General features: G+C 36.5%; 2 protein-coding genes across 6 annotated transcripts; one reads left to right on the plus strand and one right to left on the minus strand.

Moving 5' to 3' along the window:
- Positions 1-2,402: 2,402 nt before the first annotated feature.
- Positions 2,403-12,820, plus strand: LOC127812944 (protein BREVIS RADIX-like). Of its 2 annotated transcripts, XM_052353557.1 has the most exons (6): positions 2,403-2,878; positions 4,315-4,476; positions 9,469-9,854; positions 10,465-10,594; positions 11,901-12,277; positions 12,533-12,820. In XM_052353557.1, the coding sequence occupies exons 2-6, from the start codon at positions 4,360-4,362 to the stop codon at positions 12,609-12,611; spliced, it is 1,089 nt and encodes a 362-aa protein (XP_052209517.1). In that variant the 5' UTR covers positions 2,403-2,878; positions 4,315-4,359; the 3' UTR covers positions 12,612-12,820. The 2 variants fall into 2 exon arrangements, with proteins under 2 accessions (XP_052209517.1, XP_052209518.1); XM_052353558.1 differs by lacking the exon at positions 2,403-2,878 and having other exon boundaries at positions 4,395-4,489.
- Positions 12,821-13,526: 706 nt separating this feature from the next.
- Positions 13,527-26,010, minus strand: LOC127812943 (cyclin-dependent kinase F-4-like). 4 transcript variants are annotated; one of them, XM_052353553.1, is made up of 19 exons: positions 25,881-26,010; positions 20,786-21,032; positions 20,664-20,712; positions 19,952-20,561; positions 19,793-19,871; positions 19,638-19,706; positions 19,464-19,553; positions 19,240-19,378; positions 17,275-17,377; positions 17,113-17,165; positions 16,957-17,023; positions 16,533-16,641; positions 15,807-15,872; positions 15,490-15,558; positions 15,254-15,320; positions 15,060-15,173; positions 14,736-14,773; positions 14,521-14,602; positions 13,527-13,969 (listed from the first exon to the last, which is right to left on the minus strand). In XM_052353553.1, the coding sequence occupies exons 4-19, from the start codon at positions 19,957-19,959 to the stop codon at positions 13,755-13,757; spliced, it is 1,368 nt and encodes a 455-aa protein (XP_052209513.1). In that variant the 5' UTR covers positions 19,960-20,561; positions 20,664-20,712; positions 20,786-21,032; positions 25,881-26,010; the 3' UTR covers positions 13,527-13,754. The 4 variants fall into 4 exon arrangements, with proteins under 4 accessions (XP_052209513.1, XP_052209514.1, XP_052209512.1 ...); XM_052353554.1 differs by having other exon boundaries at positions 25,834-25,949; XM_052353552.1 differs by lacking the exon at positions 25,881-26,010 and adding an exon at positions 25,617-25,758.
- Between the last annotated feature and the right edge of the window lie 1,003 nt (positions 26,011-27,013).

The raw sequence follows: 27,013 nt of genomic DNA on the forward strand, positions 1-27,013 counted from the left end.
AAATTTAAATTTTTTTATTAAGGTAAATGATTCGGTCTTGAATTTAACTTTGAAATTTTATTTATAAACGAGTCGAATTTGAATTTAATAAAACTTGATTGGTTGAAACTCGCAAACATGTTTGATTAGATTTATAAATATTAATAAACTCAATTAGAGATTCGTAAATATATTTAATTAAAAAATTGTGAATAGGTCATGAATAATCTTATTTAATATAAAGTTGTTAAATTTTAAATTATTATAAAAATATAATAAAAATTATTATATATATTAATTTAATCATTTAATATAATATAATATATATAATAAAATAAAATAAAAAATTATATTTAAGCAAGATAACAAATTTTGACAAATCTAAACTTGAGCCCGCTAGCAAGTTCTCAAGCTCGTGTTGAGATCAGTAAAGTTCAATTGCAATTCTAATCCATCTCGATTGTGAAAAGTATCACCTCAATTCATTTATTTATTACACCTTTCAATTATATATGTTATTCTTAAATGCATGGCTTAATTTTAAGACTAATAAAGTTGGATCAATTTCAAATATCTCCACTAAAACTGTGTTGTAATATAATTCCTTAAATTTTAAAATAATTAAATTGTACCCTAATTATATATTTATAATATCTTTAGATTTCTTGTAGCCATTTTAAGCACAGAAAACTCAACTGCTGGTTCTCTCTCTCTTTGCCTCTTCCGCTTTTTGACCGAGTGCGCGCTTTTCAAAAAGGGATAATTATTTATTTTATAATATGATAAAATATATTATTATTTATTTTAATTGAATAATTATAGATTTAGTCAGACAGAACGGTTATAAATTTATATATATATATATATATTATTAATTAAGATTTGGGAGGTAACGTCAAGTCCAACCGGCAACCGATGATGGCCGTATAGCGCCATAACCGTACGGCTCCCGTTGCCCTCAACCGTACATCAAGCCAGCGAAGCTCACGGCGCCCTTGCCCCCTGAATCCGCAAAGGCCGGCAGACAAAGCAAGCTCAATAATGCAAAAGGTCAATCCGCCAAACCTCAATTTCAAATCCACTATCCAGAGCCGTCGGCAAGGACGACGACGACGACAAAGACGACTCCGTGGCCAGCCAATCTTCTTATTGGACCTTGAGCGCACTTTTCACAAAGCTCTGGCGCTGCTGGATCAAGACGCACGCATCCGATCCGAACCTACAAGTTTTACACAGAAACGGCAGGGGGCGGGGGGCATCGGGCGAAGCGGCTCCGGCACCAAAGGAGGCAAAGCTCTGCGAGAAAACTCGAAAAGAGGGCAAGGGGCAGGGGCAGGGGCAGGGGTCATGTCCGGGAGTCAGAGGGCGAAATGCCGAATGGTTGCGGTACGTGCAGTGCAGGGTGTCTGACGCTGGTGTGGCTTTTAGAATCTTTTGGTTAGGGTTGTGGTTTGACTAGACGAAGAGGAGGAGGCGAGCAGCCGAGGAGGCTTGGAGAGATGAGATCTTCGCACATTCCAATTAGGATCTGAGGTTTTGTACTTCAGTGATGTTGCTTTTTGTAGGGAGGGAGGGATCTCAAAGTGCTTCCAAAACGTGGTTCTTGATTGGACCTCTCGGATCTTAGGTTCCCTTCAAATCCACGTGCCGCTTCTTTACTCGTTGACATTATGAGTATAATATAATAATTAATATATAAACAATGTGCTACAATTAATTATCATGTTTTGCTTCAGGAAAACAAAATTATTAAGTTTTGATAAAAAACCAAATATATATATACATATTTTATAAAATTATTACATTCGTGTGTGGTATTGAACAAAAAATATTTTTAATCAAAATAGAATGAAGGATCACAAGTGATGAGGTGATCAATTTGACAAGGGATTTGATGGCTGTGATGAGTCAGTCTTGATGAGGTGACACAATCAGGACCATTGAATCCAGGGACAGTAAAACACGTGGTCTACTTGTAACACACGCTAGACGATTCGTCACCCGCAAGACAGGTGGCTCCCACATGCTCTCAATCACCGAGACCGTTTTTTTACTGACCTTAACTGTTTATTCCATGCGTCCGCTCTTCTCTTGCCCCGTTAACGACGTCTAACTTAACGGTTTTCCACAAATATGCACTGCAAGTCAATTGGAGGTCCATTTTATATTAAAAATATAAATAATACGAATCATTTTTATATAATATATTATGTATTCTCAATTTATACGTACAACAAAATACTGCCGTTTATGAGGGGTACGATACGACTCGTATGAACCACAAATTTAAAAGCCCTACGTCTAAGCATACTTAACGGAAAGAGTGACGGCGTCGCTGCTCTTCCTCTGCGTATGCAAAAGAGCCCCTAGATATTCTCTTCTCTTGTCTCAATCGCTTATCTGTGCCTCCCTATATATATATATATGTGCAGACAGGGAGAGAGAGAAGAGAGATGGTAACACATACAATAAATATTTGTTTGTGCATACATATGGTAACGTAAAACCTGGAGCAAAGCATCCAAAACTTTCCGTTTTGGAGCTCTCTCTCCCTCTTCGTAACCAATCAAACAGCCATAGTCTCGCCGGCGAGCGGCGCCAGCGGTGATTCGCCGTTGGCGTTCTCGGGAGATTCTCTGAAGTCTCTGCTACTGAAGGCAATGCGTCTCCGAATTTGGCAAGTGTGTGTTGATGGCTTAGATTGAATTCCAGGTTTTCCTATGGGATATACTGATGCATAGGAAGATCTAGGGCTTTTTGTACTGTTATTTGATGGTTAAAGTGGATCGGAATAGGCAAACGTTAGCGGTATTTGGATCTCTAGTGGAGGATTTCTCGGATTTTGAAGTTGTTTTCGGAGGCAGAGCAGAGCGTTGCCGGTGAAAGAGATTGCTCTGAGGTAATGTGTTTGTTCCTGTTACAGTTTGCAGTCATCTCTGATTTCGATTTGATAAACATTTGGCACTCCCGACTTTCTGCGTTTCTGCAAGTTGGTTAGGATTTAATCCGTTTCTTATCGGCGATTTCCTAATTCGACGATTCCCGTGATTGATTTTGCATTTTCCGAATTTTCTTTTATCAACACGATTATTCGCTTTCCGCTTCGTTGAAATCACGGTTTCTTTCTCTAGTCATCTCAACAATTTTATATTATATCTACATATGTAGGTATTTGTTTTTTCAGTTTGTTTGAACTGTTAGTTCGTATATCAACATTTGTAGGTTTTTGTTATTTCGGTTTGTTTTGAACTATAAGTTCAACAGGAATAAAAGTAATCTGAAGGAGAGAGGGTAAAGGAAGAGGGGAAGTCAGAGAGTGCTTGGTTAGGTGAGTCGTTTGCGGACGACAATAACGTGCAATGTAAATGACTTTTACAGAGAATGACGAGTAATCAAATGTGATTTCTGTGCTTTTGTCTGTTTGTCGATTCATCGGGCGCTTTCAGCATTCGACACACTGAGCCCCCCCACCCCCCACACCCATCGATTCCTAAAGCGATTTGTAATCGGTCGTTCTACTTTGATCAGCATAACGTAAATAATCTTCATCATTCTATTTCTCTCTCTAGCCACTCTCTCTCTCTCTTTCTATACATGTATATATCTTTCTCTTTCTACACACATATACATGTGTGTATATATATATGTGTGTATAATTACTCACTTCTGATTTTTGATTTATTGAAGAATGTGGAATGGAATGATCGATACGAACAAAACCAGAACTGAGTCGATTTGTTTAATATACTCGTCATAAACTTCCGCTTATTCTTTATTTATTCATTTATTTCGTCCGGAGGCTCTGCACATATTAAAGCACTCACACTGCACTCGTTTTTTGAGAACCACTTTCAAAATTTTCCCTTCAATAATTGACTCCGTTATTTATGCCATTTTAGTTTCTCTGATCCCGAGCTCTCCTGGTCTACTTTTCTGTTTTCTTTTTCGTTTTTCTCAAATCCCGGTCGTCATGATATTATTCCTCCTATTTTCCCAACAACCAAACAGCACTCTTCGTGAATATTTTATTCGGAAATGTTAGGAAATGGCCCGTCCAATGATGTCTACCAAGGATGTTCTAATATTTATATTCGCTTCTTTCATACTTATTCGCCAAAAATAGTAAAATATCCTTGCGGAATGTTATCCTGGGAAGTGTTTCACGGGAATCTCATATCATCAGAAGAACAAAGCGGAAAATTTTATTTTATTCCCTTCGGTAGATGCTCCTGAGGCTTCTTCCATACACGTTTTATTTTCTGGGTATTCGTTTTATTTCATTTTTTTATGGTTATCACTTATCGTTCCTGTTTTTGGTTACTCTGGTGAGTGCAGGTAAAAGCCGCAAGAGGAAAAGGGTTTAAGTAGAAACAAGAGGAAATGCTGACGTGTATTACGTGTTCGAAGCAAAGGGTGGAGGAGGAGGAGGAGGGCGGTGGGGAAGGGGCGCGTGGTACGCCAAGAACAAAAGAAGCCGTCAAAAGCCTGACGGCGCAGGTTCTAATCCTATGTCCTCACCTCCCTCTTGCATATATTTTACTTTTTGGCACTCTCATTCTTTCCTTGTCTTGTGATTTTCTTTTTTTCTTTCGCTAATTGTCTTGTGAAATTTTCTCGGGTGAGAAAACTAACAAAATTCTCAGCTAACTAATGATAATACACTTTAGTCAATAATGGTGGGTCCACCTCTATTTTTCATACACAATGAATATGACAACGCATCGGTCTAATAATCTGGTTGACCTAAATGCTTAATCACTTCAGTAATTGCATGGAACAAAATAACTTTCAATCAAAAGAAAAATACTGAGGAGTTTTTCCCCGATTCAGCATGAATAATGCTGCCAAGCAAATTTCTGATGCCCCTTGTCCTTCACTTCATATCATCATAACATTACAAGGCAATTGGTCAGAGCTTAATTTATTTTAGAGCCGTGCCAGAATCTCTCTTTTCCAGTCTTTTTAATTTTTTTTTTTCTCCATTCTTTTTCGTTCTATCACAAGTCAATTGTTGGGAAATTTATATTAGATCTGTGCCAGAATATCCTTTGCCGGTCTTTACTCTTTCGCGATTCTTTTTCTTCCTTTTCACACATCTATACTGCTGTTGGAGTTGAGGTAATTGTTCACCTGATGCAGGTAGGAGAATCTGGAAATTTTAGCCCATAAGCATATACTTACACGTGTATATATCCAAACATTATTCAAAATGACACGGTTCAAAAGAGCATAGATAAATTATTTGGAGATAAAACTGCCACAAAATAGTTTTCAAGAATTGGAGAAAATCAAACACAATGGTATTGAATTTTTCGGTAAAAGACATTAGATCACATTTGATAAATTATCTTAGCTATTGGATCACCTCAATTCATCTATTGTTCAATATTTACATTAAGGTGCTTAAAAATATGTTTGATAACAAGAATCTGGTGGATTGAGGCGGTAAAATGGGTCAAGTAGGTGGCTCCTCCTTTGATGTCTTTCTGTACATATGCGTGTATACTGGTGCAAGATCAACTTATATCCATCTGATATAAAAAAAATTCTATGTTGCTCATTATTTTCAACAAATTGGTATATCAAAAGATCGTTAGTACTATTTTCTTCTTAGGTTCATAGTAGGATAATGCTGCATACAAGATTCAATGATTTTTCTCACTGTTGTTTTCTTGCTTACGACGTGTAAGGTTGTGGAATATGTTCTGAAAAATATATGCCAGATCAACTTTTATATTTATTTAGCTAATCAAATATATGCTAGACCAATTTATATCTGTTTATGAGTAATAAATTGCTGTGGAACATTTTTATGTAAATATAGTAATAGATGAGGGTACTGCCATGCTAATTAAATCTACTATAAAGATGCAATGTTTTTGTTGCTTTGACAGTTGTAATGGGCCTAGCAGTAGTTAAAGTGATCTGGCAGTATACAAGTATCATCCTTTAATGGGTGAGAGAAAATGATATTGTGGTGTGCAATGTTTAAATTATTACCTACAAAGGTGAATCTCCCAAGTCATGTGGAGGGCCAATCCAGTTCATAGGTTATAAAGCTTCCTGTGAGACAGGTCAGCTAAGATACTGACTTGGTTCCCCATTTGAAAATATGTCCCTAAACTCTGTCTTGTCAATGCTGTGTTTGGAACTCTCAGAGCAATTTTTCATGTATCTTTTGAGTAGACTATTAAATTGTCACGATTTAGACTAGTTTTATTTTATTTTTCTTTCTGCAAAATTGTATTAGTTAATTATTTACAGATTAGAGATAGTTGTGTAGTGTTTAGGAGCAGTTATATCTAGTGGAGAAGTGGAAACTGCCACAAATAAACTGTTGGATAGCCTCCTATATAAAGCTGTAACCTCTTGGCCAATTTTAAGCTTTGATGAATTAAAAGTTATTCCCTTCTCTCTGAAATCCTCCCTCTCTCTCGGTTTCTCTCCTCTCTCTTGGTTTCTCTCTAATTCTCCCCATCTCCCGTCTCTCTCTCTCTCTATTTTCCTGTCTAATCCTCCAGCTCTCTCTGTTATTCTCTCTTATTCTGTCTGATCCTTCCCATTTCTCCTATTCTCCCGATTCTATCTTCAAGATAATCACAAGTCAGGCTTGGGTTCATGACATAAATATTCTAAAAGTGATGTGCTAAATGCCATCACCATGAAACTGAGTGCATCGACCTTGTCTACTAAGTGAAGGCTGTCACTTCATAATAGACGAGGAACAGCTCGTGAAAATATAACACCTATTGTTATAAAATGAAGTTTTTGTATGGAACTTCTATAATAATAAAAAGTGTAATATAGAGATGCACTTTGAAGGATTAATTTAGTTTAATGGATTTCATTCAAGGTTGGGAAAAATGGTCAGGTGAATAAAATTATTGCACATCTCCATATCAAGAAGCACCAAAAGTTACTTTAGCAATTTGAAATGGTTGAGACTATATGTTTCTTTTGGCCAGTCCATCAGAATGGTTCAATTGATTATTTTTCTAATTCAATCAATAATGTCAATGTTTGAATTTCTCTAAATATTGATGAGAAATTTCTACATAAATGACCTTTCTGGTATCATGTACTAATATTTTGATTAGCTTTCATTTCGCAGCACCTTATGTAACTGTAAATAGTCAATTTGTCAAAGTTTGTTGTGATAACTACCACCTCTTACGTGGTTCCTAGGTGAAGTGTTGGACGTACCACATGGTTGGTAACATTTTTTTGTTTTGTTCGCTAGTGCATCTTTTTGGATAGTTTGTATGATTGTGATCAGAAAGTAAAATTGAGATATTGTTCAGATCCCTATCTTGGGAATCTGAATGCGCTTGTGGAAAAAGCAACATAACTTGTCCTTGGTAGGAGGATATTTAACTGAGTTTGTCCATAGTCTCTCCTAGAAGGTGATGAGGACAATGTGAAGTCATGCAAACCAATATGTAAGTTCTGTTAGGGCAATTGACTGCATGCTTGATAATTCTTCCAAGCTATAGTATTGTTCAGCAGAGGCTTTGTCCACCTCTCTCTTATTCCTTACATTTTTTCATATAATTCAAAAAATAACAACTTAATGCTACACCAGTTTCCTGCAACAAGATATTTGATTACCAACATAAAATTGTTTCAGGCAAACAAGAAAATTGGAATCCAATTCTTTCTTATGATATGATCATTCTTTAGTTCTGTTAAGTCAAAATTTTGTTTTATTAGGTTCAAAGGAAGTTTAAATGATGCAGCAGTTTTCCTAGTAATGCAATTGCACTTACACAGTATTGACAATGTATTGCACGTGTTATCCTAGGGGGAATCCTTGGGAAAGGCAAGACTCACGTCAAGAAAGGATACATTCTAGAGTACGAATCCTGGGAAAAGGCAAGAATCACATTGAGAAAAGATACATCCTAGCGTTCTTGCTCTGACCCACCACTTAATTCTTCTGGACCAGTTAGCATTCATAAATACCCAGAGTGGGGAGGGGGAATGCCAACAACAAAAATTAGTAGTTCTGTGAGGTCACAGATTCTAGCTTATCAAACATCTTTATCCATGACCATATCTTGTGTAAGGTCATTACATTCCATATCATTCCTAAGAGGGTTCCACTATTTTTTTTTTTGGATCCCGTTCAACCTCTTTTGCTTCACGCTTCTTCCATTCTATCCACACTCCTCACAAGTGTGTCCCATTATGTGATGCAATAGTACATATGCTGCCATTTTCTAGACCTTAGGCTGATTCATGTTAAACATGAAATTAGTAGAGAACTACACCATCAGTTTTGAGGTCTTCACTGTCTTAAAAAACCATGCATTCTCTACTTTGAAACAGCTCAGAAATGATCTGACCCAGCCCCAGCTTTTTTTATGCAAATCTTTGCAGGAGAGGTTACTCAAAAAGATTAAAGATGAAGTAGTGTTATTACTTGCTAAATTCCTGATTATATAATTTGATGGCATTATCAGTTGTCAAAGGAAAATTAAGGCAATCTTCTGATATCAAATACCTAATAGTATTCTCTGCATTCAAATGTTTTAAATGTTATTATGAGATGCGGAGGTTATTTTTAACGACAACAAATATAAATCCAAATTGTAACAAATATCTATACATATGCACCCTTCGAACTCTCTTGTTTATGGCTTTTTTTCTTACACACGGAGCTACATGCCCCATGTTCTGTTCATTGTATGGGATACACACAGCAATCTGCACCAAATCCTGGTCCTAGGGGCAAGAGATGAAGATTTATTGGTGGCCAGCTAGAAGTTGAATTGTTTTCCTTTTGCAACTGTGACAGTCTTATCAATTCTTTGCTATGTTATGCAGATACTGTAATAGTTTCCATAATCTAGTTTAATGTAGAAATTCCTGTTTTTTTATTTAAACAGCATCCCTACTCTAGACTAGAAACAGGTACAAGGTTTAGGATTAAAGAGTGCTACTAAGAAAATGTTTCTATAAAATATAGATCTTATGTTTTTCCACCAAATTGTAGACTTTCCACAAAGAGAAGGCATTTGAATGCTTTCCAAGCGACTGAAAGCAAAGAGTGGGTTTTCCTGCTTGTTTTCTCTCTGTTCATTTTGTCTTCTTTTTCTCTTGCCATTCTCTCCTGTTTCCGCCTTATGTTCTTCATCAAAGAGTAGTTTCCGAAAACAGAAAAGAAAGCCAACTATGGTCTCAAACAAGCGAGAAAGCTGATACCATTGAGAAAACAACGAACATGTTATCAACTTTTTTCAAGCCTTAGCACATTCTCCACTCGCCAATTAGGTTACAAAAGGTTAATTGAGAAAACGTGGTCAATTTTGCTGCTACACGCTACTTGTTGAGTATTTGACAAACTTACAACTTTAAAGAGAAAAGAATATCATAGCATTTGTCGTGTAATCTTTCCTTTCATACAAACCTCTTATGATTTCAAATAGGTGCATGCAATTAGCTAAATCTTCCACTATATGATTCTTATAGTAAGTCAAAAACATGCAGATCAAGGATATGGCATTGAAAATGTCAGGTGCCTACAAACCAGGTTCCAGCAGCTACAAGAAAGGACAGAGACCTTTTCCAGACTTCGATACCATTTCAGAAGGGGTTCCTTACCCCTACTTGCAACCAGGAAGCTCAAGTTCAACACCTGCATGGGATTTTACTACCACTGGTCATCATACTGGTGCATCTGATTCAAGGTTCACGAGAGTATTCATTGGTGATCAGACACCTGGAAGATTAGAATCCAGCTATGGCCAGTCTGGTGAATTGGTGCCGGATCAAGACGAGCCCAAAGAATGGGTGGCACAGGTGGAGCCAGGTGTCCAAATTACGTTTGTGTCTCTCCCCCATGGTGGTAATGATCTAAAAAGAATCCGATTCAGGTATGTTGGTGTTCTATTCTATTTGTCATTCAGGAGGTCTCAAATTTTAAGTCCTAGTATTGAATGGCATAGTTTAATCCTGAATGAAGAACTGACTCTCAGTCTCTCGTCCTTGCACTTCTTAGGAGGGGAATTTTACCAAATTTTTTAATCTATCAAGGTGTCATATCTTCGGTAGATATTAAGCTGGCTCACCATGGTTGAACAAGCAATTCTAAGATGCTTGATGTCTTGTTGGGCTTTTTGTGCCCCTGCTTTAACCGTCATCAATCCTATTTATGTATATCTGATGGATGCAGTCCCATATATCTAAGAATGCAAGTTGATAAGTCACCAAGGCTGTTGGATTGTTGTAGATCACAGATTTTAAACCTATTCATTATGTGTAGTTATTTTAAACCTATTCATTATGTGTAGTTAACTTGGCCACCCAGATGAACTGATGTAATGATGAGAAAGTTGTCTGGCTAATGACAGCTTGAACTTACTTATCAAAAAGTGCTTAAATCATAGATTTTCAATGCCAAATTGTTTAATGTACGTTCTTCTGTGGCTAATTTGCTTCCATGATTCAACACTTAAGCTATTTAGTCTTTTTTTTTTTTTCAAGCCGAGACATGTTCAATAAATGGCAAGCACAACGGTGGTGGGGTGAGAACTATGACCGAATAACGGAGCTCTATAACGTTCGGAGATTCAACCAGCAAGCTCTTCACACCCCTTCAAGGTCTGAAGATGAGGTAAACCACCTTTGACTCCTGGGGTTTTGATATCAGTTTGTTACCAGTAAATTTATTTTATTAGCTGCGCTTTTCCTAGATGAAAACACAACCGATCCCCAAATCACAAGAAGATCGCATTTAACAACTGATTCTCTTGCCTGGTGCAATAATCTCTCTTGCCTGGTGTAATAATCTATCTCTTATGCTGATGGACACTTTTATGCGTTGGCCATTCTTAATCCTCATGAAAATCACACTCGTAGACTCTTCCAGTATTAGCTTTGTCCATATGAATGCCACCACAAGAGTGCTCTTTCTTGGCATGCTATGATTATTTTTTCAGTAAGCTCTTCCCAACTAATTAGCGACACATCTGAAAGTTAATCTCAGCCTCAGGGAATGAGAAGAATTTTATTTACTCCAAATAGATAATTCAGCCTTCATTCCCCCATGATAAAAGAAACAGATCAGTCAATATGGAAGGGTCCTATAGAAAAAGCTCAGGTACAATAGCTTTTGCCCTATGACATATTTTTATCCTACAATCGGCCACTTTTCTCCTAATTCTGTCAATAGTCCCATTTTGAGTAATAGTTTGCCTCTTTAGAGCTAGACCAACAACACTAAGCCATTCAATTTTCATGAAACATTTAGACACCATCTTGCTATATTGCTTCTTTCATTTGCAGTAACTTATGTGTCTCAAGAGTTTCCCGCATAAAGACCGAAAACTCTGCAATACTTTTTACCCTTTTTATATTTGTTGTCTACCTATCCCAGTTCACCTGTCAGTATCCTTCATTGGAATGCATACATTATCATTACCCCTTTCCTCTTTCTTTCATCTATCATCGAAGTGAAAAATGGTGTTTTTTGGTCCTGTTCCGACCTGTCTTCAGGTTGTGACAGTTAAAGTTTTGTTATTGCATGCCTTCAAACATCAAAATAAGCATTGATATTGTCCTGGAGCTTTTGTTGAAAGAAAATATAGAGCAAAACCTAGGAATCTTGCGGTGGGCTTGATTTTAGAGAGATTCTTAGTTTAATCCTTTTAAATCCTTAATGAGGCATATCATTGTGTCAGTGAGCAAATCGAGCTGAAAGGAAAGGTAATACAAGCGTGTCCTCTAAGAGAACACAAGTTACTCTCGGTTAAGTTCTTGAATACTGGTTGCTAATTGCTTAACTACCTTTATACTAAGCACTTAGGTTCAACTACAAAATTTGCCACCATTATCAAGATGAAATGATATTGGAATCCTCGTAGCTTACAGAAATTAAAGACTCCTAATGTCTTAACAGAAATTATACTCTTGCAATGCAGAGAGATTGTTCTTACTCCCGACTAGGATCAGTCAGAGAAAGCCCCATGACTTCATCAATAAGCAAAGAATGGACGCCAAGAAACTATCATAAACCTTATGGCAGTAAAGGGTATTTTCCTCCTGATTCTTCAGATCCAGGAGGCAGTCACCACTACCACGCTGGCTCAAGTACTTATGGCACAGGCGGCCCAAAGGGTGAGACATCCTCAATGGATGCATCCCGTACAACTACCTCCTCTAGAGATGAGGCTTCCATTTCAATAAGCAATGCAAGTGACTTAGAATCAGAGTGGATTGAGGAAGATGAACCTGGCGTCTACATTACCATCAGACAATTGGCCGATGGTACCAGAGAGCTTCGCCGTGTCAGATTCAGGTACCAAATCTAAATTTTCAGCATGAGACAATGGAGACCATTCAATTTTGTTTTATCTTACTAAAATTTCTTAATAATGCTCATGTTGGCTCCATTGAGTTCCTCCTAGGCCTTTGTTTACTAGTAATGCCATTTTCTTTCATCATTTATTAGAGTTCTAACAGAAGCAGCCTTGGCAATCTGTTTAGGCGCTCTAAATTGACGCTTCCAGTTTACTTACTAATGATCGTTATGTTTTGCTCGCCTTTTTAACAGTCGTGAAAGATTTGGAGAGGCACATGCAAAGGTATGGTGGGAGGAGAATAGGGAGAGAATACAAGCACAATATCTATGAGACAATTCATCTTCACAGGACTCATTTTGATCGAGGCCATACTTGCTCTTCGCATCGAGTTTTGCACAGTAGAAGCTCTCTCCACACCCCCCCCCCCCCCCCCCCCCCTCCCAAGATGATGCAGATGTATCCACTTTCAAAATGGCCAGGAAAAAAGAGTAATGGCATCAGTTATGAAGGCCTTTCAATTGCGATTCTTTTGTTTGTTCCCTGTTCTTTCACGTCTCCTCGATTCTGAGCCTTAATTTCAAAAAAAATTGGTCTTAGGGCGTCTTAGAATTATTTGGCTCAAGTTTTCACGTCTGTTCTTCGTAGCATGTACTACTTTGAGATATCAATTCAGAGCGAAAGGGGAAGGGAAGAAAAATGGTGCAAAGAGCAATGTTAAAAAGTTATTTCTATTACCGAATTAAAATTGTACATTTTTAACCACAAAACAGTAGTCCCCCATGTATAAAAAAGAGAAACGAATCGAATCGTTGGTTAATATCACGGACAATGTCATTACAACTCTCAAGGGCGAGATTCCATGAAAATTATACAAGGCCTCAAGTCTGAAACACGATGGCAATTGGCAAGCAATAATGGAAGCCGAAATGCTCAAATCTTCAAGTAGAGATTGGTTGACTTGGAAGCGAGCATTTCGAGTATGGCAACCTCTTCGTCCACAAATAAATTGGGTGTGGTTGGCTTGGAAGAGTCGACAATGATACGTCCGCTAATACGAACTATTAAGTAGTCTCGATACTCTTTTTTTTTAAGCATTACCAAATAATATGTACCCCTTCTGGCTCTATAAAAAGAATACTAAACAGCCCCAACCTAATATTATACCGGGGATGCTAAATGAAGGATGTACGTCGGTACAAAAAACCGAAAAGAAGATATGAAATCTGCTATTATAAGACACCACCATTCAGCAAATATAACATTCATGAGTATAGGTTTTTTTATAGACTCCAGACGTCAACGCATCCAACAACCAACATATAGACTCCAGACGTCATAATATATGAACCACAGCAACGCAGTACATGTTTATTTATTGTATAAGCAGGGGGACCCATTTATTTATTGTATAAGCAGGGGGCCCATTATTAAACTCATTACCCCAGATCACTATATAGCCAGCCCTTGCGATCTTTATCCAGCAACTTTCCTAGTGAAGGTTCTTCCAGCAGGGTGAAGAACCTCCCGAGAACGCCCAACAAACGAGTCAGATTGGCCATGCCATCCTCCAGCCTTCATTGGTGCCGGAAAAACCTGCTTCCTAGGTAATCTGCTACCAAACCTCATATTTGCCAGCTTCTCAGCTGTCTCCGACACCTCACATTCAACCTTGGCATAGTAATTAGAAGCTGCAAAACATGCATTTCAGCATACTGTATGCAAGATGACAAAACAAAATATTGGAATGGATAATTGCTACAAGTAACACTTAATTTCAGTGCCCCCTGTATTCTCACAACCTCCCCAACTAAACATCATCAAGGGTATTTGTGCTCAATTTTTAACCAAAACAAATGGCGCATGGACTAATTTAACTAGCAGAACATTTGAGGAGAAACAACTAGTTCCATACCATGGATTATAGTAACTCGATGTACAATCCATATACAAAGGAACCAATGCAAGTCTATAACGTGTTATTTATGGACAAGGACAAGCACAGAAACAAGATCACCGTAAAGCACAACATGATCTATTCCAAAAGGACTCTCTATCTCCATGCAACTTTCAGCGAGGGAACAGTGTCAAGCACGCATCAGAATATGAAACAAAACCAAATTGAAAATTATTTTTGCCAAGCACTAGGACCATCTAATAGTAGCAAACAATTGGGGAAAACATACAGCACCCTATAATATAAAAACAACACCAGAATCCCTTGAAGGCTCAACACACTTACCAGGATTGCTTCTTGCAGGTGGGTGGTATCTGGGTTCTTGTCTGCCTGCCATCTTTGGAAGTTTATAATTCTTGGTTGCATCCTAATACCAACAAAAATAAACAGATAAAGCATTAGGAAACAACCGGAAAAGGAATCAGTGAAACGCAACAAATCATTCATTGTCATATTCAGTGACCTAGACAATTACAAAAAACATAAAATTTATGCTCTACCTGATTATTATTATTCATTTCCAATTTCCGTTGCACACCTGCAACAAATATTGAAAAGGTAAGACAACAATCATAAAGTGATTCAACAAAATATAATAGTCTTAATGAATCCCATTAGTAACTCAAGTTTTAATTCCGTTAGTAACAAGATCCTAGTGCTGGTGCTAGCAAGAACATGAAATTCACCATCTCAATGCAAAACTAAGAAAGTATAATTAGGATCCTTGCAACAATGAATGTGTCATTTTAAATTCAAAAGAAGTTCACTTCTCCTGGTTATATCACAGAACCAGAAGTTGAAACTTCAAAATATTAGAACATCACCTGTTGTTGAGACATGAGATTTGGGAGGAATGAAGTTATTTGCTGGATTTGAATTTGACAGAGTCCCAGAGCACCTCCTGACAGGCTTCTGCTCCAACACACTCCTCATCCCACCTGCAACATGAGCAACACATTAAGGACCAGCAATTAATCATCATTAAGGACAGCAGCAGAATATATAGCAGAAATCAAACCAGATGGAGGTGTCCTATTGACAGCAGTTCTGAAACGGAGAGATGGTGGTACGTAAAAGCAACTCTGCTACATCAAAGGGATACAAATTTAGACCAACAAAACCAGAAGGGGTTAAATGCTAGTAACATAGCAATACCGCACTCTTAACCTATTAATTCTGCATATTAAATGTAGTGTAGACCCCAAAAGTTATCTATGTAGATATAACATATGTACAGGTGTACATATACATTACCTGGAAGAATGGATGCTGGAGGGCTTCTATGGCTGTTGGCCTCTTTAAAGGATCCCAGGAACAAAGCAACTAAGACATTTATGGCAGAGAATGAAATAACATAAAATCAAATTATATGAATAATTAAAAGAAATCAATCATCATAGTACAATTAGCTAAGATTTTCCAAATGAACCATTTCTAAAAAATCATAGTTCTGAAAGGAAAAGGTGGCAATGAAAAAAAGTAGATAGTTGGGGACCAATGAAGTAACCTACAACCAAGAAAAGAAGTAGATAGTTGGGAACCAATGAAGTAATCTACACCCAATACTTAACTGTAATAAGATTGATTGCATCCTCACTGGCAGATGGTACCAACACAGATAGATGGACACTGTTCATCTGTCATAAAGTTAAAAACACAATCTTAATGACTTCTTTATGTTTACTTAAGAAAAATAAAACTTAATGCTACATCAGCTTGCAGAACAGTTCCTACATAACCATGTAAGCATTCTAATTCATAGTGTGTGAAAAAGCAGCAAACACACAAAAAAAGGTAGGCAATCACTAGAAATTCTAACATTCTCTTAGCATACCTGGTCATTCCCAAAATTGTATGAGCTGACCAATTTTTAAATTGGCTCATCTATGAATTAGAAAATGTTTTCTGGTGTCAAAAAGTACTAACTCCAGAACATACAGAATTTTATTCCCAATAGAAATGATTTAGCTACTATTTTCCATACATGTGCAGGCATAATCCTGGAATGGGAGATTGAGAAAATATTTTTAATTGTCTGGATAAATCATAAATTATCTCTACAAATTCAAAATTTTGAATTTGGTGGTCTGAAATAGAATTGATTTCAGGCCCCTACAGCTCTCCGAACGCTCATTTTTGTAGAACCAGAACGAAAAGCTAAAGCACATCAAAGAAGTGACCACATCCATTAACTACTAGAACCATTGTAAAATTTCAAGAATTTGAACAGAACTTAAACCTATTCCTTCAGGTTGACCAAAGCTGCACGGCCGAGTTAAAGACAAATATCAACTAACCTGTGGGAACTCATACTTAATAGCACTTGCAAGTTTCAGTCCATCAGCCCAGTCGCTCTCAGTCGGTGTGCCTATAACACTGCATATTTTATAGATTTCATCTGCTTCACTGCAATGAATGTGATGGAATAGGAAATTTAGCCTACCCATATATTTCTATCAGGAGCAGGTATACAATTATATCATAGGCAATGCAAGTATATGATGGGAGTAACGTTGAGTGCATCTTTTAAGGTCACGGTCATATTTACAGCAACCAAGTCATGGTTTGTTTAATAACTAACTAGGAGACAAACATAATAACAGCAGCAATCTCACAAAAAGCAAACACATTCAAAATCACAATCTAATGTCACCACCACTAACTGGCATGCCAAAATATTCACCATCTAACAAAAGGAATTCAAAAAGATAAGATATACACCTTGAGCCTGGAAAAAGAGGCCGCAGGGTAAATAGTTCAGCCATTATTGCACCCATCGCCCACATATCTAGCATAGGAAGGAAGAAAATCAATCAAATTTAAGTCATGATTATTAAAGATGTTACTGTAAATAGTTTATTTCCATTAATTACTCACCAACTGCAGAATTATAAATCAGTGACTGAAGCAAAACTTCTGGGGCACGATACCTGCCAAGCCCACAATTCAAATTCCAATTACTGGGAGAGGAGGAAAGGGTTTTTTTCTTTTTCTTTTTTTTTTTTTTTTTTGGGGGGGGGAGGGGGGGGGGGGACCTACCAGCGTGTTGAGACATATTCTGTATAGGGTGGTTGAGAATCAATCTCACGTGCAAGACCAAAATCAGCAATTTTAATTACATCTTTTGAGACCAGCAAGTTCTCTGTAAGGCATGCAGTGAAAATTTGATTTGAGATGAAAAGAAAAAAAAAAAAGGAAAATATAGATGAACAAGCAAGGCATACAAAAGGCTAAAATGGTTCATGTGGTCCCCCACATGGAGTGGGGTTACAAGAAGCATCTAAACATGTTCAATCACCAAATAAAAACTGGAAAACAGCTAGAACTGAGAATATAAATCAACTTGATGAGAATGCCAAGTGGACAGACAAAACATATAAAAAAGAAAAAAAAGAAGTTTTGGTGTTCTCTATTCTTACTTCCTTCTGTATCAACTTTTCCAATATCTACTAATAAAAAAAAAAAAAAAACCTAGTAGATAGCCTATAAAAAAAACTAGTAGATTGTCTTATAGAACCAAAAGCCTTGTGATACCACCACAACTTATCAAGAAGTTATAATTAAAACTAGCAAGTGCCCTGCATCCATTAAGTTGATGACAAGAACAATTTTAAGTTAAAACCAAAACAACAAAACACATGCTGTACAGCTGTAGATAGGTCATTTTTGTGGTTTTGACACCAATACCACTAGGTTGCATTGGAGCCAGAATTACTACCATGGCAATGGGGAGGGCTTGGACCAAGGACCCACTTATCGTCCCCATCGCCATCCCCATCCTCATTGGGTATTTTGTTCAACTCCCAATCCTGTTCAAATTCAGTAATTATATCTAGTAAATTTCATACTAAAAAAACAGTTAAAAATTTTATTTTTCTAGTTTAAATAATTTCCTAGTAATTTTTACACTATTTTTTAATGTCACTCATTACATGTAAAATGGAAATAAGAATACAGACATGGAACCAGTATACATATGTGCATGTGTATCTTCAGATAGCAATGATGACACAAAAGCATAAAGTTAAAGCAAGAAAATTTATACTTCCATTTCTTTCTTCTTTTGGGTGGGTTCAGGGGTTTTGTAGATAAGGAGACATGGTACACATTCCAGTGCATCTCATACAGCCACAATGATACAGCTCTGAAGTGTGATTGTGCATGTAAAATACCATTACTTTTCCTTTTTTCTCCCCTTGCTCTCTCTCTCTCTCTCTCTCTTTGTATATATATATATCTATATTTTTTGGGGAGGGGAGGGGGGGGAGGGTGTGGGGGTGTCAGGCAAAGGTAGAGCAGCTCTTTTCCATTGGTATTTACATCTTCAAGCTGCCTTATTGTCCATAATTCAAAAATGTACAAAACAAGGAGTAAAGATATATTATTCCTCTATCTCTATGTTGTTTCCAGAACCTGATTCTTTTGGGGATATAATTGATGGTTACTGGTTCCATCTATAAAACTGGATGTAACAGTTTCTTCTCAGCCAGCTCCTAGCATGAGCACGATCACACTTTTAACAGTAATCTGACTCCTCAATATAAGAAATCAACTCCCCTTGACCACACTAGCAGAGATGACGTTTCCTCATTACAGATACTGCAAACTGAAAGGTTGGCCTTTTATCAATGGTATTTATACCCTTCAAGCTACCTCCATTGCCCATGCTAAAGAGTAAGAACCAAGGATAAGGCCTATCCATACTTTATCCACACACGAGCACACAAAACTATCCACTACAACAGGATGGATCAAATTATATCCATCTTGTCGGGATAGATGCATCTAAACATGCAGCAAAATATATCACTATGTTAGATTCATGTCAGAACCCTGAACATATTACTTCATTTTTCTGATTTTATCAATTGATGTACAAAGATGGACATGAAACCTCTTCTCATCTCAAACAGGTCCTGAATAAAATCAACCATAGATTCACATAGTCGTGCAACATAAAACAGATGAAGAGTTTTCACACTCAGCATCACCAGCAATGTTTACCTGGCTTAAGGTCCCGATGAAAAAATCCTCGCTGATGCATGTATGCAAGACCCTGAAACACTTGGAAACACCAATTTCTGATTTCAGCCTCTGAGAAAAGCTTAGCCCTGCCTTTCATAAGTTGATATAGGTTGCATTCCTGTAATGGGGAGAACATTTTGTAAAATTAAGATGGCATTTAAGGTTATATCAAGAGATCCATGTCAGGATGCAAGGAATCAAACCATGTATTCAAACACAAAAAACAATGTGTCATTTTCCCTGATGACTTCTTTCAGCTTCACAATATTGGGATGGTTCATTCTGCGCAATGACTGTCAATAAAACCAATACATCTATTACTTGATGCACAGATTAAATACATCAAGGCAAAACAGTGAAACAGTAAATTATATTACCTTAACTTCTCTCAGATTTATGCATTCCTCCCATGAATAATATTTTCTCTTCATTTTCTTAATTGCAACCTGTTAAAAATAAACACTTAATTAGGACCAGCATACTGAAGAGCCATCCTGATCTAAGGTCAGGGGAAAGTATAAAATAGACTTACAGTTTCACCAGTCTGCTTATTTATGGCTCGCCAAACATTGCCAAAAGTTCCATCACCAACTTCATTGATTACCCTGTACCTGTACCACCCAGAACTGTATAATCAATCAATTAAATTAACTAATGGGATAATCAATTAACATCAGACCAACCAACATACCTCTCCATTTTTTATGATGCTGATGGCTGGTGATCTTCTATTTATTGAAGAAAGGAATGGAACACAGAGGCTTATCTTCAGTAGAAGATTTATGCAAATAATAACAAAAAGGAACTACAAGATGTGAATCTCTGCTTAGTTGATCAAGCAGAACCCGGCGTCAATTTTCTGTAGCTCCAATCATGAGCATTGACCAAACAAGTTTCCATGGACAAGGTTCATAGCTTATTCATAAAATATGATGGAACAAAAGACCCAAGACAACAGCAAGGCATACATGGAAAGGGAAGTTGAGTTCTCTTAAACATCACACAATCCAAGAACTAATCAAGCCAGAATATTGCTTTAAGCCATAAGTTCAGATCCTTTGCGCAGGACAAAACCCAGCCGATACTATCACAAACTTGAAAATAGCTACTTCAACTCTTCCATGTAAAATATTTTGCTGAATCTTCTGTTACAGATATTATTGTCACTGAAAACCAGTAGCCATCAGAGAGAAGACCACAATAAAGCTAGAACTATGAACTCCGCAGAAATTTGATTTAACAGGCTTCTCTAATAAAAATGTAAGAATCAATAATTGTTTTTGGTTTTGCAGGCCTCAATCCTGTGATCAAGAAAAGCCAACATAAAAAAATCAGTGCCATCCAACAACTAAAGACAGCCAGGTTAAATGTAAATGATGGAAAACATTCAGAGCATATCATACCCAAAAAGACATTTCTGTGGATCACAATTGGATGATGTATCATGATGCACTGCAAGTAAGAAATTTATCAGAAAAAATGCTCATGCATAACCCCTGATGTAAGAAGTATATATATAGCTTACTTGAGTATACGTGCACTAAAGTTCCAACTCCCCTCAGTAAAAATTTGCATTAGTTCTCCCTTTCATCACTAGGTGCAGTTGACAAAGGAAACAAGGAGGAAATCACCCAAGAAGAAAGATCGCCAATCAGGAACTTGCTGAGATGCGGAAACCCGAAGCTGGCAGCAATCTGACTGAAGGCACGGTTTCTCCATGACTTACTGAAAAAGTAAAAGTGTCCGTCCTTGAGATTGAACTCCAAAGCAACCTGACAATGCAACAAAAAATTGCACACACAGATACACACACATCAAAACCACTTCTATAGAAGGACAGTCTTATTGGTCACAATGAGCATTAGCAACTTCAAGCGGAGCTAGTCTGGCAGACACAGGATCTCAACTAACATAACATTGAGCAAATTAGAGAAGAATGACTTACCACAACACCCCCCCCCCACCCCAAAAAAAACCCAAAACCATTAAAACATGGAAAAGAAAATTCTGAATTGAAGATTACTATGGTAAATTCTAATTAGCAGCTGAACAGGATTTCATATAATTTACTTTTCTGTTGTCTTTATTAACAACTACAGACAAAGATCACTCCACTGAGTTAAGAAAATAGCAGAGGCAAAGAAAGAAAGAAACTATGCAACAATTTACTCAAACATAGAAATGCTGTGCATTCTTATACCATTTTGTTCTGTTAGGAAAATATGAATGTCTTATACAAGAAATGGAAACAATGCATCTCTGAATTACATGATGCACAAGCAAGCTTAAGATTATGTCTGAACAAAGAAATATCCTATGGTGCAAAACATGCTAGTCGTTTGAAGCTTTTAATTTCTATTGCCACTTCTCACTTCTCATCTGAAATAAGATTGATACTATATCAATTAAAATAATTGGCTATTTTAACACTTGCTGATAGAAGAGAAAAATTATTATTAATTAAAAATTGATAGGAAGAATGTAAAAAAGTTACATTTATGCTTTGAATTTAGATTTACATTAAACAATGAACTTGAGTTTTAAGTTGTTTTATACATTATTATATTAGATAATATTGTGATAATATTCTGAAAATAGTATAATATTTCACTGCGTTCAGAATTGAATATCTCACACTTCCCTTCCGTGAACTAAATTTTATAAATGAACATGCATAAATTTTAAAAATATAAAAATTAGCATGACAGATTCAAATTAGTATAACAGAGAATATGCATACTCATTAACTTTATAGATGTAATAGTAATCAGTATATATCCACAACAATTCATTAAAATATATCACGCCAATATGTACCATACCAATAATAAGTCCCACTCTCCAATGAGAAATTGAAAGCCATGGTGGAAATTACGTGTACCATCCATTTCAAATATTTACTTCTTTATTTTTGTGTCAACAGCAATGGAAACGGTTACACATTTGACAGTCTTAACTTTCAAGTATTTATTTTATATGTTTAACAGTAACACTTTGATAGTTACACATTTGAAGAAAAATAATAAAAAAAACGTAGTTGGCGAAGGCGTAAAGCGCACTGAGGAGCAAATTAGGTCTTGGGGCCTAGGCGCAAGGCGGAATGTGAGCCTCAGGCACATGAGGAGCACATTTATTCAAAATGCTTATAGAATACTTATACCCTATCTTTTCAATATGTACCTATAAGGAGGTAGATGTAAAGTCATAAAATCATAAATGAGAAATAAAAAATTCGATATAATAACTAATACTACTGCAGAAAACAATTGGTTTCTTTTGTAATTAGTTTCTTCTAACTGCAAAAGAGACTAGAGGAAAGAAAAAATTATAGCAGAACACAATGCAAAAAACAATTGCAGGAAAACAATTAGTTTCTTCTAATTTCTTTTGCAATTAGAAGAAAAAAAAAATTAGAACAGAACACCCAGAAAAAACAGTTACAGGAAAACAATAAGTTTCTTTGGATATTATTTTCTTTTAAATTGCAAAAGAAATTATGAGAGAGAAAAAAAAATCAGTAGAGCACACGATGAAAACATTTGCTTTTTAGCAATTAGTGTCTTTTAAATTGCAACAGAAATTAGAAGAAAGAAAGAAAAAATAAGAGTAGAACACAGTGAACAAAAATTACAGCAAATAAGTAGTTTCTTTTAAATTGCAAAAGAAATTAGAAGAATGAAGCAGAATGCAGATGTGAGTAGTTCTCCAGCAAGTGGGACATCTGGCAGACCACTGGCTTACACCTCTAGGTTCGCCTCTCACCGATGAATAAGAATATACAATCAAACAGCAAGAATAACAAGAATACGATCTAAGATGACAAATGGACAAGAAATAGTATTTAGTACGCTTGTATATACAAGGCATGTGCCTCATGCGCCTTGCGCTTTGCATGAGGCGCATGCCTCATGCCTAGGCAGCACCTCAGTGGTGATGGGGTGCACAGAGCTGCGGGTCACGCCTAGGCGCACCTCAAGCGTGCCTTTGACAACTATGTTTCCAATTATTGTTTTGAACTTTAATGCTCTCTAAACAAAAATGCATATCCTTCTCATACATGAAACTGGAACATGGGCTAGTGCCTGCAGTCTTTCCCCTGTTAATTTATTTACCAAAAATGAGAAATGCAAACATGGTACTCCAATCTTGAACCCACATCACAAACTTAATATGAGCACGTTACCCTTTAATGATACTCACACACCCTGACTTAAAACATTTCTATTTAGAGTGATATTAATTCGTTGTAGGGTAAATATGTAAATTATGTACATCAGTTATAACTTCCAATGTTACTCAACTGCACTGATTCTTTAAGTGTCTCTTGTTAGTTCTACATATAGTAAAGGGAAGAAAAAGGATAAAAAAAAAAATGTCTACACATGCATAGACAAGAGGCATATATCATGTGTGCAGATGATTTAAGATATACTAAAATATAGTAGAACAGAGACAAACAGATATGAGTCCCAATTAGAATCCAAGAGAATATTACAAATTCAAGGCCATCCAAGAAAAGTATAAACTGATATGAATCCCAGTTTGAAACTTAATCCAAGCCCAAATATTACACTTTAGTGAAACTTAATCCAAGTGCAAACAAAATCCAGTCTATGACTGCAATAATACATCAAGCCGCCACCAAATATTCATCTCATTTCTTTAATTGAAAGGAGTTTGAATTGCTTATATACAGGTTAATAGAAACATTTACAAGATGTAGACATGTATTAGAACTTGTGAAAGATAAACTGCAGACCACTTTTCTATTATGGCAGTTTCTTGTGAAGGACAAACTGGAACCATATTCCAGTTCATCTGCACCAGAAAGTGGTGCTTCGGCATCTTGGAACACCATGAAACGCATTCCAGTTTGCCTAGATTGGAGACACAGATTAAAGAGAATGGAAGAGAGAGATGTTGCAGTGCTGGGTGGGTCTTGCTTCTTCAAGCTGTAGTGTCATCCCAACTGAACAATAAATAAATAAATATATATATATATAGAGAGAGAGAGAGAGAGAGGTGTAGGGGAAAAGAGAAAAGAAACAAGGGAGTGAGGGTCCTGAGGGAGGGAGAATAGTGCTCCGAATGAGGAAAGGAATGGGGGTAAAAAGAAGGGAAGAGAGAAAATGGAAGGCGGCAGCTAAAAAGGGTTTTTACGCTCCTCATAAAGGTTTTGGTCATTATGGGCCAGCCTCTTTGGTTGGCCTTTTCTTTTTCAAGGCCCAAAAACCTTTAGTTGGCCTTTTCTTTTATGGGCCAGCCTCTTTGCTAAAAATGGACTGTACACTTTAGTTATAATGGAAAAAAATATAAAAATTATTTAGTGAAAGGGCATCAAATATAAAACTTATTAGATTTAGTTATTATAATGAAAAATAAAATTTATTTTATGGAAGAAAGGGGACAAGCTAGATCTTAGATGTGATTTTCTCACCTAGTGGGACTAAGGCTTCCGATTGTTATTGTTCTAACTTAAAATTATAATTTCAAGTTGTAGTTAAAATTTAAAATTACAATATAAGTTATTAAGAATCTTCAGCAGGAATAAAATAATTTCATAACGTGATTCAAGAAAGTGGGAAAGTTCAATCAAAATATCTTCAACTTTTTGGTCATAATCTTTACATTCAGGTTCAGGGTTCAATAGAGTTGGTTCTTGTGCTAAGATTCTAAGAGCAAAAACACCACAAAAACTTAACCCCCAGGTTAGCTATTAGATTCAAACTTATCATTCATTGCAATTCATAGCCATATATGTGAGGTTAGCTACATAGATTCTAACTTGCCATTAATCACTATCCATGGCGATATCTTTTATAAGTCCATTACATCCCATCCCATATCATGCTTAAGTGTGTAGCAATCCAATGCCAACCAAGAATAGGAGCAATAATATAGCAGAAACTAAATGGCAAAATCGAGTTTTATCCAACCCTAAATAAATTCCAGTCTCTATAACTGCCACAAGTAATCAAACAACTACCTAGTTATTTTAAGTCATCTATTTAATTATAACACAATGTGAGTAGAGAAGCATGCAAAAAGATTATGAAAATCCGTACTGTATATCCAAGCATATAAGCTCTTATCGGGAATCATCATAATTAAAACTCAAAAAACACAAATCAACAAGTTGAGTTAATATCTCATCTGCTATTATTAAATCCAGTGATCAAACAAGTCAATCCACGTGTCCTCAAAATTAAAACCTAGCAGCAATCAGCTATGCACTCCAAGAAACAAACACGTAAATTCTCTCAGCTCACACCCACCAATGGAAAAAAACCCAATCAACCAAGACAATTTTGCACGCTAGATTCATTCGTATTCATGAAGAAGACCCCAAATATCACCTTAACCCAAACATCAAGCCAACAAAACAACACGAAACCATAATTCCGCACGCAAACTCAGATACAGCATCCAAAACCCTTGGCCTAATCAGATGAAACACCGCAACCCCAAGATCCAAGCAAACGAATTCCAAATCGAATCCGACTGAACCCTAATCAATCTACACGAATCTGATTCGTACCCAATAATCATAAATACCCGTAAATAGATACTAACATGTAATCACATCTATACATCCGTATACAAAGAGAACGCGATTTCACCTAAAGTCGAAAAGGTCGGCTCCAGAGCTACGCGCTCCTCTTTTCTCTCTCCCTATCTCTCTCTTTCTCTGACTTGAAGATTCTTCTGGATTTGGAATGAGCGGCCAAGGGCAATAACCGAGCACCGCCTTTATATAGTGCGGAGGGCTGAAATCTGCTACATTCCGAGTTATCACGTGAAAGTTACAATTACAATTTACAAAACTTTTTGTTTATAATTAATGCAAATCAAAATTTTAAAATTAATTTAAATATTCAAATCTTATCCAAAACAATCAATATTAATTTATATTTATTTTAGTAGTAATTTCGTAAATAGCCCAGAATTTTCAATTTTGATCACTTTTATCTTTTTGATTAAAAATCAAATCATAATATTAAAGACAAAGACAAAGTTAAAATTTTAAAATTGAATTAACAAAAAAACACTCAGCTGAATTAAGTGAAATTTGTTACCTTCGTTATAAAATTTAATTTTTGCTAAACAAGACACACTCTAATTGAAATAATAATATTAGAATTCATCATTAATGACATTATCATCAATGTTGTGCACCTCCTCGTTAGAAAAAATTAATAAGATTATAAATTATGGATTATTCTACATTATTCGACAGACTTATCAAATGGAGTCAAAAAGACTCAAATACCCTCGCCCAGCATTCACCTCTCTCTTCTTCCATGGCCGAGCGACTGTCGACCGCCTAGCTGCCAACATTGTCACCTCGCCGAGCGACGGTCGGCGAGGTGACGATGCTGGAGGCGAGGCGAGGAGCAACAGGCAATGGTCGCGCAACCATGTGAGAAGGGAAAAGGGAGAGAGGCGAAGACTTGGCAGTGGTATTTCTTGAAAATTTGTATTTTGGGCAATAATATTTTAATTTTTTTAACCTTATTCTGTAAGTCTCTTGGTAAGATTTTATAGTCCTAAAATTCATAAATTATTATCTTTTCTACTTAATACTTATTTCAACGAAGATATGTTATATCACCCGTTACACTGTCATCAACGATAACTCTTAATATTATTACTAAAGTTTTGAGTAATCTATGAATCATTACGAGTATGATTATAGACGCAAACTCCACTGCTAGCTTACGGTAAATATAAGGAATCTACCTTAAAAGCTCTA

Source organism: Diospyros lotus, chromosome 11 (genome assembly GCF_014633365.1).
Source record: "Diospyros lotus cultivar Yz01 chromosome 11, ASM1463336v1, whole genome shotgun sequence".
Taxonomy (NCBI): Eukaryota; Viridiplantae; Streptophyta; class Magnoliopsida; order Ericales; family Ebenaceae; genus Diospyros; species Diospyros lotus.

Coding starts and splice junctions, on each gene's coding strand:
- LOC127812944 (XM_052353557.1), top strand. CDS start 4,360: ATGCTGACGTGTATTACGTGTTCGAAGCAAAGGGTGGAGGAGGAGGAG. Junction 10,595..11,900: donor CTTCAAGGTCTGAAGATGAG/GTAAACCACCTT, acceptor CTTGCAATGCAG/AGAGATTGTTCTTACTCCCG. Junction 12,278..12,532: donor CTTCGCCGTGTCAGATTCAG/GTACCAAATCTA, acceptor CCTTTTTAACAG/TCGTGAAAGATTTGGAGAGG.
- LOC127812943 (XM_052353553.1), bottom strand. Junction 15,321..15,489: donor TCCAGCATCCATTCTTCCAG/GTAATGTATATG, acceptor CCTTTGATGTAG/CAGAGTTGCTTTTACGTACC. Junction 14,603..14,735: donor AAATGAATAATAATAATCAG/GTAGAGCATAAA, acceptor TGTTGGTATTAG/GATGCAACCAAGAATTATAA.